Source organism: Pecten maximus, chromosome 11, assembly GCF_902652985.1.
Source record: "Pecten maximus chromosome 11, xPecMax1.1, whole genome shotgun sequence".
NCBI lineage: Eukaryota > Metazoa > Mollusca > Bivalvia > Pectinida > Pectinidae > Pecten > Pecten maximus.
Genome location: NC_047025.1, coordinates 39,564,938 through 39,578,189, shown reverse-complemented (window position 1 = coordinate 39,578,189; position 13,252 = coordinate 39,564,938). Strand labels below are relative to the sequence as shown.

The window sequence follows — 13,252 nt, the reverse complement described above, 5'->3', positions numbered from 1 at the left end:
CGAGAGCGTGCGTGTGCATTTTATGAATTGATTCGAGTCCACATGTGTGTTTATCATATCTTTTTATCTTAACAATAACATAATACGTTTGAGACAGACTCACATTGTTAGGACTGTGCTGTGTTATTAGACCTCTGTACCCACGTGTTACTGTTATTCTATGTATAATGTATGTATGTAAAAAGGTACATAGTGTATCCTCTACTAATTATTTACCGAATCGATTTCAGCTGTGATATAATTAAAAACGTCCGCCGGTGCGTTCTGGAAACTAATCAGAAGAAGCCTTATTATGATCTGTACGAGGATCACATGACGCACAATTAATGATGTCGTCTCGCAAATCTGACATTCAACAAATAAATGGTGTCCTTAGTCTGATGTTAATAATTATCTCACAACCTCACCCTGATACGGAGAGTAAACCTTTGGATCAAGTGTGGGATTTTCGAGATGACAACATATCAATGTTGAATGTACGAGTTTTCACACGGTGACATTAATAAGAGTCGAAGGCGTTATTGAAAAAAATCAATTAATACCGATGTCACCTTACACTTAGAATTGATTAGGACATTGTAGAAAATGTCATACTCGTTAAGCTCACTGTCAGTATTGTTGTCGTCCCACCAATATCACAATGACGCCGATTGACATAAAAACTTTTAAATAATCAGCATTTATGTTGTAATCTTTCAAGTCAAACATCACTTCACCATTGACATCGCGTCTAAAACTGCTATCATCTCAATTCTCAATAAACGTCTCATAACTGATGGCTTTTAATGTTTAACACTATGCACCGGGTATATAAAAACATAAAATGAATACATGTTGGTAAAACCATTTTAAACCACCAGAATAGACATTATGTGTGTGCAATATTTCAATTAAACTTGTGCAAAAAACATAACAAAAATAGGTCACACAGAGTTGTCTCCCGTGTAAAATTTCGCGTTTTTAACTTCGACATCACGGTAACTATTTTTGATAAATGTGTACGTCTTACAATAAAATATCATACTATGTAAAAGAGACAAATGTGTATTTATGAAATAAGGAGATCTCCATATCAAATCTTGACAACATTTCCCAGTTCCTTCATAACATTGATTCTGTATAATTTTCTCTTATGCAATCCTTCAGTTGTTTTCAGGAGGAAAACAACCAAACAAATAAACAAAATAATACAGATTGGATCAGATGCGTAATACACTACCACATCAAAATATACAATATTAATCAATTGTACTCAACTTAAAAGGCGGGGAATGTTCAAATGTAGTCAATTGAACTGTGCACATGTATAAACATTAAAATACTTAAAGATCTTTAACCACACCAAGAGAATTTATTGCGAAAACACTTCATTCTGACATCACAGGTGCCCGTCCACAGTTCCAAATTGTTGCCTAGCAACAAACGTCACGGCGCGCGCTTTCCAACCAGTGCAGACGGACGCCATGTAAACAAACGTTCAAATCATGTTCCGATTGTCAAGTATTACAAGTTGAAGTCAGTCCAGATTCAAATTAGCAGTATGCCTAAATGCCTTATACATGCTGTGAGAGACTACAGAACTGGTCGGTGGTTTGGTGGCCCAGGTATGTATACATTCAACGCTGAAATTCAAATTGTAGGCCAACTGAATTACTAGGCTTACTGTAGACTTTTAGCCTGACTAATCCTAGAGTCGTACATTGACATAAAATTAACCAGTTTTATGTTCGGGAGGAATATTTTGAGACCAAGTCGTTAAATTTGCTTTGGTAGGCCAAAACATGTTAATACTCGGCCTATTCGGATCGAGCAGTGTGATTTTGTAGGCTAATGCGTCAGTAGACGTTTGTTTCAATCCAGAATGTTTTGATATGATTACTTGTAATATAATAGAGGATCTATATTTGTTTTTTAGAGTTAATGCTAATTAATCTATTTGTCTCCTTGCTTATTGCTATAAGCCTTCTGTATGATACATTATAATGATTTTATATGAATGCCTTTATACCAGTTTTTGGTTACCTCCCTTTGGCATTGGAGATTATCAACTAGGAATGCCAAAAGGCGTCACTATTTCCTACATTGCAATGATTTCATATAATATTACAAAGTTCTAAGCCATACGTTCTATGTATAACCCTATCTGCTAAAATACACAACTCTTAATGCATGTGTACAGTAGTATTGGAGTTTAATATGAAATAATAGGTAACTGTGTTATATATAATTGAAAGATATCTGAGCTTAGTGGTTTTGTCCACTCACGCAAAGCCAAAATACATCCACTACAGTACATATATACTGTAGAAACTGTATTTCAATAAATAGTCTAAACCACTGGATTGTCTTGGAGTGGACAAAATTCTGATAACATACATTAGAATATCCGATGTAGAAACATTCACCTTACTCTTACAGTACAGTAGATCTCTAGATCTGTCTTTCTTTCTTCCTTTCTTCCTAATAGAATTTTCATACCATTAAACATTATTGTAAGAAATTGATTAATATCCGAAATAAAAAAAAACAACTAATTTACGTATTAACCACTAGGGAGGACCAAATAATGCGAGCATATCTTCAAAGTACACACAAATTATATCTTAAACAATATCTACTACAGTTATTGTTAATCATCACTGAAATATATACTCTGCTCAAAGGCGATAGGGAATATGCTATATCATGAAATGGATATTTTCTGGCTATGATTCATTCAGTGAAATTTATGACTAGCCAAGTAAGCATCATCAATCTGTATTCCTCATCAATGAGAGTACAAAATATGTTGTATTCCTTTACTGGAGAGATCATCTATAAATAGTTAATTGTCCTTTTAAAATTGATCTGAGATGGTGATCGTTTTGAAAAAAAAAAAACAGATATCAACGTTTTAGCGGTAATCAGTAATACTTAATTCTTTGCAATCTACGTTATTTTTCTTTTGTTTCGTTTATGGGTAATATATATATATAATCCAACAACAGATAAGTATTTGTATAAGATATATATATATATGCTTCATTTGAAAATATCTTAAACAATTTAATAACCTATTCATCATTCTTATACATAGAATAATATCATAGATAACAAAAAATGAGGTAATTAATCGTTACTGTCATAAAAGTTTTCGACTTGTGAAACTTCATACACTACGTTTGGTATCTGGCACCTGCATGTTACAGGATTAGTATCGTCTGCAATACTTTGTTTCTTTTTATCATAATAGAATTAAAGGAAGATATCCTTTAGAATTTAAATTGTTTCTCATAAATTCATTTAATTATATATATATATAATTCGTATGTAAATGATTAAGGTATAAATCAAAAATAAAGATAGATGTAACTATGTATCAATGATTTTAACCGAACCATGTAGTATTTCTAGTTCAAAGATATCTTCCTTCATTTGCTGTTAAAACTTCACTTTTAAGTAGTATTTTATTTCCTCCAAAAATGACGATTTCATAAACGGGTCATAACGAGGATCATATAAATATACATAGATAATTTACAAGTAAAAAGACATTGGATACTTAATTATTATAAAGTTTTCATATGTTTTAAATATTTGATACAAAAATCTTAAATTTGTGATTCCGAGACGTTTGACAATTCATAGTTAAATCAGTCTAGTTAAAATTAGACTTGTAATTTCCACTCCTCTACGATACCCTACATCATCTTCTCTTTTATTCCTTAAATTTGAGATATATATAATAAATATTACAATCATATAATACATTTCGTTTAAGTTACTCAAAATACTTGTATACTTTATACCTAATTAGCTACAGAGATGTACATGCACAGTGTTAGTGATCACAATTATAAGATTATTCCAAGTCAAGTTATTTACTTTCTACATCTATATGAAATGGTATGACGATATTGAATCAATATACCCAGGCTAAATTAGAAATCTATTGTAGAATGTCTATTTGTACAGATCTGTTTGTCGCCATTTAACACAAAGTATACAACTACATGTATTTGGTGTACATGTTCTAAATTATCACACGTTCAACCTGCGTTGGGATACACAAACATAAGAAGAGTACTCCTAGATCCATTAGATCCTTCCGAATATCATCTAAATGTCAGTGTTCTCGTGTATAACAGACGTCTTACCCAGCAACACATGTAACATTTGTTCTCCAGGTAAATCGGACAAATGTATATAAAGTTCAATAGGAAAACTGTCCCTTATAGTTTCAAAGTAGCTTTCTCTACTCTATATATTATACTGTAGACTGACACCGCATGACTAAATGTTTTATTTCGGCATCACATACTTCGTTACAGGAATCACATATCTTATCGACAGTATGTGGAATACACACCAGCATTTTTAGCACATGCATAATACACTGTATTTGATCTTTCGTTTTTCCAAGTCGAAGTAGACTGTTCGCTGTACGTATCGTGTATTTCTCTGTATCTACTAAAATCTCTGTCGTCCATACGTATTTTTAGCTCAGTGTTCTCTTTATATCGGATTGTCCGTTTAACTATACATTTCCATTCTGATTTCTGTGGGAAGTATCCAGTCTCTAAGTACTTCGTTAGAAATTTCGTTATGCGGTATTTCGAAGTATTCTAACTATATCGAGTACAAAACCGTTGGAGTGTTCTTGGTCGTTCGTATAATACTGTAAGCGGCGAATGAATATTTGTTTCGCCTGTGCGGTGGCAGGACAGATATAAGAAGTTGTAAGAAAATGAGTTTTCTTGTTTTAATGTCTGCCGTTATTGGATATACTCCAATTATACTACGATACCCTGTAATATAATGTATCGTAGAGTATTGTAGAGGAGAGAAAATTTCAAGTATAATTTTAATTAGATTGATAGTTAAATGTACAAAATACTAGTTAAATCAGTCTGATGAATCATGTAGATACACATTGAGATTTATACCCATATTACTGATCAATCGGACTATAATTCGCCTGAAACATCTGCAGGTTTTTACCTCTTATAATGGCCATATTTATAGATTATAGGTCATATATGGCATTTACCTGACATTTTATATGACCTGTTGTAATATCACATTGTATGGTCAAATGACCTTATCTGAAGTAACATAATTAGACTATATAACAAATACATTTAAGTCGTTGGGTATGATCTCTTCTAAAGACCGCTGTCTTTCCTTATATTTCCAGAACGTGATCCAAACGTCATGACTACCCGTTCCGGCTTGGCAATAAAGAAGGTCCCGTTCAGAAACAAGAATAAAACTCTAGGCACTCAGTCCCCACAAAAAGAGAGTAAGGAAAGAAACCCACAGAAAAAGAAAAAATACCCGATAGTTAAGTACAAATCTATGAGCTACATGTCCTTCGTTACAAGGTTCCAGATCAGCTTGCGCGTGCCACATCTGGAACTGGCCGGTGTAAATCCGAGGGAGACATTGGAGTGTTTTGGCGAATACCCGTGTGAGAACAGATCCGACCTACCAAGTGACTACGGGTCCGAATCAAGCGATGAATGGGAAACCGACGATGAATACGAAAATGACGACGTTTTCTTAGGGACTTGTCAGGAGGAACTCGATTTTGGGTTACTTGATGATAACATATCGGATGATTCACAGTTAGATCCCATAAATGACTTTGATTCCGAGACAAAGATCGATATTTTGCATCGAAAACAGCACGGAAAATACGACAAGAACGACAACTCATATCTAAGCGACTCCGGTTCAAACGGAAGTGTGAAGGATTTTGCCGATTTATGTTTGGCCGATGATTGTGATTTATCACAGCCCGAAAGTAATGACGGTGTTACTGAGTATGCTCGACAGTTTTTGGATTCTGGTAGACATCGGAGAGTCACGCTAGAAGAGCCATATGAGGAGTCTTCAGGATTGCATTGTGACGATTGCAACAAAACGTTCGGGTCACTGTCGGCGTTTAGTGCTCACTTGCGGTCTCACCACATGAAACAAAAGAATAAATGCGATATATGCGGTAAAATATTCACCCGGTCTTGGCTCCTCAAGGGCCATACCAGAACCCATACAGGCGAGCGTCCTTTCACATGTCCCAGTGTAGGATGCGACAAGGCATTCGCCGACAAAAGTAATCTACGTTCCCATATGCTTATTCATTCCGTCAAGTGCAAGAACTTCTCATGTGAGCGTTGTGGAAGGGCTTTCGCTCAAAAGCGGTACCTCCACAAACATATGTTAGAGGTGTGCAGACTCCTATGAACAGATTCTCTTTTTATGATACCATGCAGAGCACTGATTTCTAATGGAGGAAGCTTTAAACATTGATATGCAATTATTCATATATTGATATAATGACTATATATTGTACCCTGTTGTAAAATTTACTTTGGTATGTGCGATATTTATAAATGATTGTTAAAGTTCAGACTACCAGTTGTGTATAACAAATAGTGATATACAAGATACCAATGACTTTTGTTAAGAGATGCATGTTTTAATTTATCAATCTACACTTTTTAAATTAAGAATTACACTGTAGACTGCGAGTTGTGCAATGCACTCCGAATTCAACTGTTATATCGATACGTGTATTAAACTTAATGTAAATGTCTGTGTTGCTCTTAAATCGTATGTGATCGTTACAAAAAAAAAAACCCAATATATATATATATATATATATCATCAACACGTGGCCTTAGGTATTGCAAGGCGCACATTCTTTTGATTTATGTTTACACGAAATCTAATAGACTTCACTTAAGCATTGAACTGCTTTCAGTTGGAAGTTATGGGTTGATGAATGCCAACTGGGCAAAGGCAAATTTAATGAGGCGCTTGATTTTCCATTTTCCTCGCCCGACATAAATCCTAGCACAAATGAAACAAGATATGGAAACTGTTGGCTAATATCAACGCTGCCCATCGTTTGCAATATTTGTTTGTTCGCCTCGTGAGCAGCAAGAGTCAATTTGTGAGGGCGTCTCCTTGTAGTAGTTGGTGACTATTATAAAACATACGGGAGGTCCGTCGCATGCCATCCAGGGCAACTCCTTGAGTTATGCTTCATTTGAAAACATGTTTACTGTTAGCGTCATTATCGTTACCAAGAACAGTTCTATGCAGATATTATGACGTCATAATCCCCATTACGTCAAATTGAAATGTGAAGTATACAGTCCAATATTGTTGTCAAAGCGAAGGTCTTCGCCTGGAGACGGGCGTTGCTTTATATCTCGTATGGATTTCAACAGTATGGAATCGGTGATATCAACACCCACTGAATGCGAGGGTGATCAGAGGGAAGTATTGAACTTGTGTAGAACTTCAGGTATATCAGTCAATTCTGGAAACAATTATAATCCCAATACCACAGCGATCACTCCTGACGAAGGCACCAAATATTGTATTGAAAAATCGGACAATAGAGAACCAGCGCCGACCTTCTCATATAAACAAGTGAAATCTGACAGCGTAAGGGAACGGCAAGATGAAAATGCTTCGGAGATAACTTCGCTCAGTACAAATTCTGTTGATACCAGTAGGTACGGCGAACAGGCGAGGAATCCAGATGACAAAGAACCTTCAAAATGCAATACAGCAAGTAAACCTTTGACTGAAACCAGTAGCTCTGAACAAGCGGACAATGTTGATGTCGAGGTAAATTCAAATGTAGAGTATAGCAAAACCAGCATATCTGAGAAAATAGATCTGAACAATTTCCTACACCTTGTCAATCTGGATCATCAGTATCTAGCAGCTTCTGGGACGTCTCATTGGAAAGAAACCACGACCGCACAGCAGGAACAGGACAAGAAATCTCGCGAGCCAGCGAACATTGCGCCATCCTATACCATGGTGAAATTATACAACAAAGCAGACTCACCACATGGCCGACTACGGCAGATACTGACCTGCACAGATTCTAAAAATAACGTAGTGGACAACGAAATCCAGACAAGCATCCCAAATGCTGCTCTCATACAAAAACATTTCCAAGACATGCTGGCCATGACGTCGCTGCATCCAATCGAAGATCCAGTGGAAACTGCAAGAACGGAAGAAAGTAAAGACACCGACAAAGGAAAGGAAGAGGAATCCGATTCGGATGCCGAAACAGCGAGCGGTGCAGAGGACGCAGGTTTCTTAACATCTGATGATGAAGAGCAAACTGAAGATGAACATGTAGAAGATGAAAACAAAGAAACTGCAACACACTTAGAATTATCGGATTCCGTTGGAACAAGTAGTCGGAACGAAACACTACAAAAATTAGGACAGGTACCAAAATCTAAGGCCGCTTCCGAGGTTACGGGTAGTCTCACGTGTGGTGCTGAGGTCATTGACAGTAGCAAACGGTCATCTATTCAGCGCGATATCGAGGACGACTTTGGGGAGGACGTCATGCTGAGTTACGTTTTTGATAAATTGCTACATAGATGGGGAGAATATCTTCAACTTAGTAACGACAAATTACAGAAATTCGAACTGCAGAACGCTCGTCAAAGTGCGGCAGTGGAAGTGTCGGAAATGGTAGCGGATAGAGGTCGGTATGTTTGGCAGCTCCTCGAAGACATAATGAATTCCAGAGATCCAATTTAAAAACGGATGGACAAGTTACTAAAGCGCTCATGATCAGAGTGTACTGCTGGTAAATAATGACAAGAATTATGATGATTTCATGAAATCATTAAAATAATAAATTCCGTAACACGTACTTGCGTTACGTCAGAGAACTATTGCCGATAGGATGTTTGGTAGAACAACACAGAATATCGAGAATATTTTAATTCAAAATCGATAAAACGAGAGCAATTTACCACAGGAATTTGAAGTTCTATCAATAGGAATATACATCTGTATCATAATCCATATACGAACGGTCAAACTTAAAGATATCCTGTATACTATAAAATATATAGTATGTTTTATATAGATTATTATACATTCTTATTGATAAAACGTCAAACTCTTGTGAAAACCCAAAGGGTTAGCATCTTTATCGACACCCCAGTCATCTGCGCCATGCAAAATTTGACTAAGTTTTGTCTGCACTAGCACCAGTGACTATTACGCTACATTATCTTCTTTATTTCATGCCTTTCGTCATTCAATTTTCCTGTTGTTTTTTTTTACTCACGGATTTGCACAAAATTTTGCACATTTGTAGAAAATTGTCTCTTCTTTCAGCCCATAATATTCGCATCATTTTCCGCCGTTTCTTTTTCAAAACATAATTTTCTGCATCACAATACTGTTACATCACCCTACTGCTAAATCACAACCATTTAAAACTTTTCTTTGCGATTGACTCACACGTATCTCTTATATTGATGCATTTAAAACCACAAAAGAAAAGTCAGCAACTCATAATAATGATACAATATCATATATTTATTTATTTTGTATCTGCTCATTCAGTCCGAAAAACATCCCAATGGAAGGCTTTGCTTTCTCAAATCTGTTAACAACTATCCTCGATACTCCTGGGGTTAGGATCACATGCCCTCTAGTAACATCAGGAGTGAGCGAATGTGACCGTTACCCCAGGGGTTAGGATCACATGCCCTCTAGTAACCTCAGGAGTGAGCGAATGTGAACGTTACCCCAGGGGTTAGGATCACATACCCTCTAGTAACCTCAGGAGTGAGCGAATGTGACCGTTACACCTGGGGTTAGGATCACATACCCTCTAGTAACCACAGGAGTGAGCGAATGTGACCGTTACACCTGGGGTTAGGATCACATGCCCTCTAGTAACCTCAGGAGTGAGCGAATGTGACCGCTATCCCTGGGGTTAGGATCACATACCCTCTAGTAACCACAGGAGCGAGCGAATGTGAACGTTACCCCTGGGGTTAGGGTCACATGCCCTCTAGTAACGTCAGGAGTGAGCGAATGTGAACGTTACCCCTGAGGTTAGGATCACATACCCTCTAGTAACCTCAGGAGTGAGCGAATGTGAACGTTACCCCTGGGGTTAGGATCACATGCCCTCTAGTAACCACAGGAGTGAGCGAATGTGACCATTACCCCTGGGGTTAGGATCACATGCCCTCTAGTAACATTAGGAGTGAGCGAATGTGACCATTACCCAGAGTGATACTTTGAGTATCGAAGATGGTTTACAGCATTGATGCAGATAACGGGGTCGACGATTCCTTTATGTTATTATAATTCAATTCAAATGTTTACTGCACAATTTTAATCACACAAGTAATTTTATGGAAATACATGTACATTTATTATATACAAACATACACAACGGTTTAACAACACAGTGATAGATTAAACTGATAATTTACCAAAATAACCTGAGCATGGAATTTTGAATGAGAATCAGAAAATAGAAATGCTTTAAGAGAAATAATGGAGATTTGCCTTCTCTCTGGCCACCATCACGTCCAGAACCCCAGCTGCCGGATGTAGAGGATTTTTCATGACTGTTTTGGTAGATTTGGATGCTTACACTGTATTTGTAATTTGCCTTTTAATATATAACAAACTCTTATACAATGCGGAACATAAGATTTATCTATGAATGAATTACTGGAAATATTTCTACAGCACCTGAAGTCCCGAAGTTTCTCATAAGAGTCCTTGAACGTTTTGGTACTGCACGTAGATCGAAGATTTGTCGCAATAATATTGGCAAAAACATGTGAAATAATTTGTACTTTCATATCTACTTATACTAACTATAAAAACAAGTTTAGACAGCTATTTCTGGTTTAATCCACGGCCGATTACACGTACTTGAAGCAAAATGTTATTTCGTGGTAACAGGGTTCTCTTACAATTCTCACATGAAGTAGACGCATGCGCAAGCGCCGGAATACTGTAGAACATCAGAATAAGACCAGTCTATTCAAGTGACCTATAGTCCTTAACGGTCACTTGCGACCTGTATATGCTGGTAGTTGATGATTTTTTTTTCATTTTTTTTTTTTAAAGAATTTAACATATTTGACCCCGGTGACCTTAAAAGCAGGTCAATGTCATTAAATTGAGCAAACCTGGAGCAAGTGGCATTTCATCCAGGCATTCTACAATATAATGACCCTATGTTTTTGCGGTTAAGTCATTTAATTTTTTATCACATCTCACAACAGTGACTTTGAAAGTAGGTCAAGGTCTTTCATTTGAACAACTTGAAAGGTACTTGGGAGTGTTTCATCTCAATGTACTACTGGCCCAGCACCATGGCCCTGGACCTCTTTGTTATTGAGAAGTACTTTTAAAGTCTTTAGCACTTTAAACCTTGAAAGTATTTAAAGGTCATTTTTAAACAAACTTGATAAGCCTTTTCCCCAGCGATGAGCATGCTACTGGCCAAATAATGTGTCCCTGGGCCTCTTGATTATTGAGAAGTTGTTTAAAGTCTTAACCACATTTGACCCCAGTGGCCTTGAAAGTAACCCAAGGTCATTTATTAGAACAAACTTGATAGCCCTTCACACAATCATGCCAGTGGGCCAATATCACCCAGAATCTTTAATTTGGTTATTGAGAAGCAGTTTATTAAATATGTGCACAAATTTGACTCTGATGACTTTGGAAGTCAAGGTTACTCATTTTAAGAAACTTGGCAGTCCTTCGCCCCACACAAAAGCCTAAAATGTAAATTGTTTGGATGCTGATTTTTAAGTATTCTAATGACCCCAGCTGACCCTGAAATGTCAATGAAATGACATGAACGACAACAAGCATGACATGAAAGGTCAGTACATGTTACAGATAAAAATGTATAAAGAATTATTGACAAAGTAAACAAGACTTCTGAAAAATACACAGAAACAACTGATATAACAGGCGTCGTCAGTAAAACTACATGTCTGACAACATAATCATGATGAATGAATACATACCGCCTCATATATCTCAGTGGGGGAATCCCCTAACTTAGATGTGGATCTGTCAAACAGATTATAGCCATAGAGACAAAACCTAGCAACAGACAGAGTCAGAGTAAGTAACTAAAGCTGACAGAACACTGACTATAGCCAGGGAGATGTAACCTAGCAACAGAGAGAGTCATATAGGTGGTAAACCAGTAACTAACTAAAGCTGACAAAACATTGACTATAGCCAGGGAGATGTAACCTAGCAACAAACAGGGGGGTCATATAGGTGGTAAACCAGTAACTAACTAAAGCTGACAAAACACTGACTATAGCCAGGGAGATGTAACGTAGCAACAGAGAGAGTCATATAGGTGGTAAACCAGTAACTAACTAAAGCTGACAAAACACTGACTATAGCCAGGGAGATGTAACCTAGCAATAGGCGGGGTCATATAGGTGGTAAACCAGTAACTAACTAAAGCTGACAAAACACTGACTAAAGCCAGGGAGATGTAACCTTGCAACAGAGAGAGTCATATAGGTGGTAAACCAGTAACTAACTAAAGCTGACAAAACACTGACTATAGCCAGGGAGACGAAACCTAGCAACAGACAGGGGGTTCATTTAGGTGGTAAATCAGTAATCAATTAATTATACCCCCCGCAACGAAGTTAGTTTTTCACAAAATTGGTGTATAGTTAAAAGACCATATGGTGTTGTGATTTTCCCCAAGTAGTCCTTTTAAACAAATTATGCCACTTTAGCCCTTTTTAACAGAGTTATGCCCCTTTTTCATACAAAATGTGTCATAATTTTGTCCGGCTATGCATTCACTTAGTTTTTGATGGATTTTCTTGAAACTTTATACAGACTTGAAGGATGGCAGGAAGTTGTGTCTCCAGTAACGGCTTCTTCCGAAAAAAAACTATTTACAGAGTTATGCCCCTTTATGTAAAAAATGGTTACTAGCTTGTCCGGCTATGCATTTGCTTGTTTTCAATGGATTTTACTTAAATTTGGTATGTAGTTAGAGGACCCTATGAGGCTTATCTCTATGCAATGATTTTGCCGAATTACCAGTTCTTATAGAGTTATGCCCCTTTTTCTTTAAAAACGAGCAAAATTTTGTTCATCTATGCATTCACTTCGTTCTTACCTAAACATAGAACATGTTTGATTTGATTATAGTACCATAAATAGGCAGCTTCACAAAGTATCAAAACCAATCATGGAAAAGCGGGGAGTATACCTGTCACCCCCTCGGTGACAGCTCTAGTTTAATCTAAACTTATTATACAGTCAGTGAGACGAAACCTAGCAATAGGTAGAGCTATGTGGGTGTTGAACCAGTAACTAAAGCCAACAGAACAATGAGACATAACCTAGCAAAAGGTGGAGCCATATAGATGACTAACTTGTAACTGACTAAAGTCAAATATATTCA

At 36.8% G+C, this 13,252-nt stretch overlaps 1 protein-coding gene and 1 long non-coding RNA gene across 2 annotated transcripts; one reads left to right on the top strand and one right to left on the bottom strand.

Moving 5' to 3' along the window:
- The first annotated feature begins 1,430 nt into the window (after positions 1 to 1,430).
- Positions 1,431 to 6,620, top strand: LOC117337148 (zinc finger protein 24-like). Its single transcript, XM_033897984.1, has 2 exons — positions 1,431 to 1,604; positions 5,177 to 6,620. Exons 1-2 carry the CDS (start codon positions 1,541 to 1,543, stop codon positions 6,223 to 6,225), a joined length of 1,113 nt encoding a protein of 370 aa, XP_033753875.1. The 5' UTR covers positions 1,431 to 1,540; the 3' UTR covers positions 6,226 to 6,620.
- A 2,716-nt stretch (positions 6,621 to 9,336) lies between these two features.
- LOC117338295 lies at positions 9,337 to 12,646 on the bottom strand. Its single transcript, XR_004534999.1, has 2 exons — positions 12,410 to 12,646; positions 9,337 to 12,324 (listed from the first exon to the last, which is right to left on the bottom strand). It is a non-coding gene; the product is annotated as an uncharacterized LOC117338295 (long non-coding RNA).
- Between the last annotated feature and the right edge of the window lie 606 nt (positions 12,647 to 13,252).

Coding starts and splice junctions, on each gene's coding strand:
- LOC117337148 (XM_033897984.1), top strand. CDS start 1,541: ATGCCTAAATGCCTTATACATGCTGTGAGAGACTACAGAACTGGTCGG. Junction 1,605..5,176: donor TCGGTGGTTTGGTGGCCCAG/GTATGTATACAT, acceptor TTATATTTCCAG/AACGTGATCCAAACGTCATG.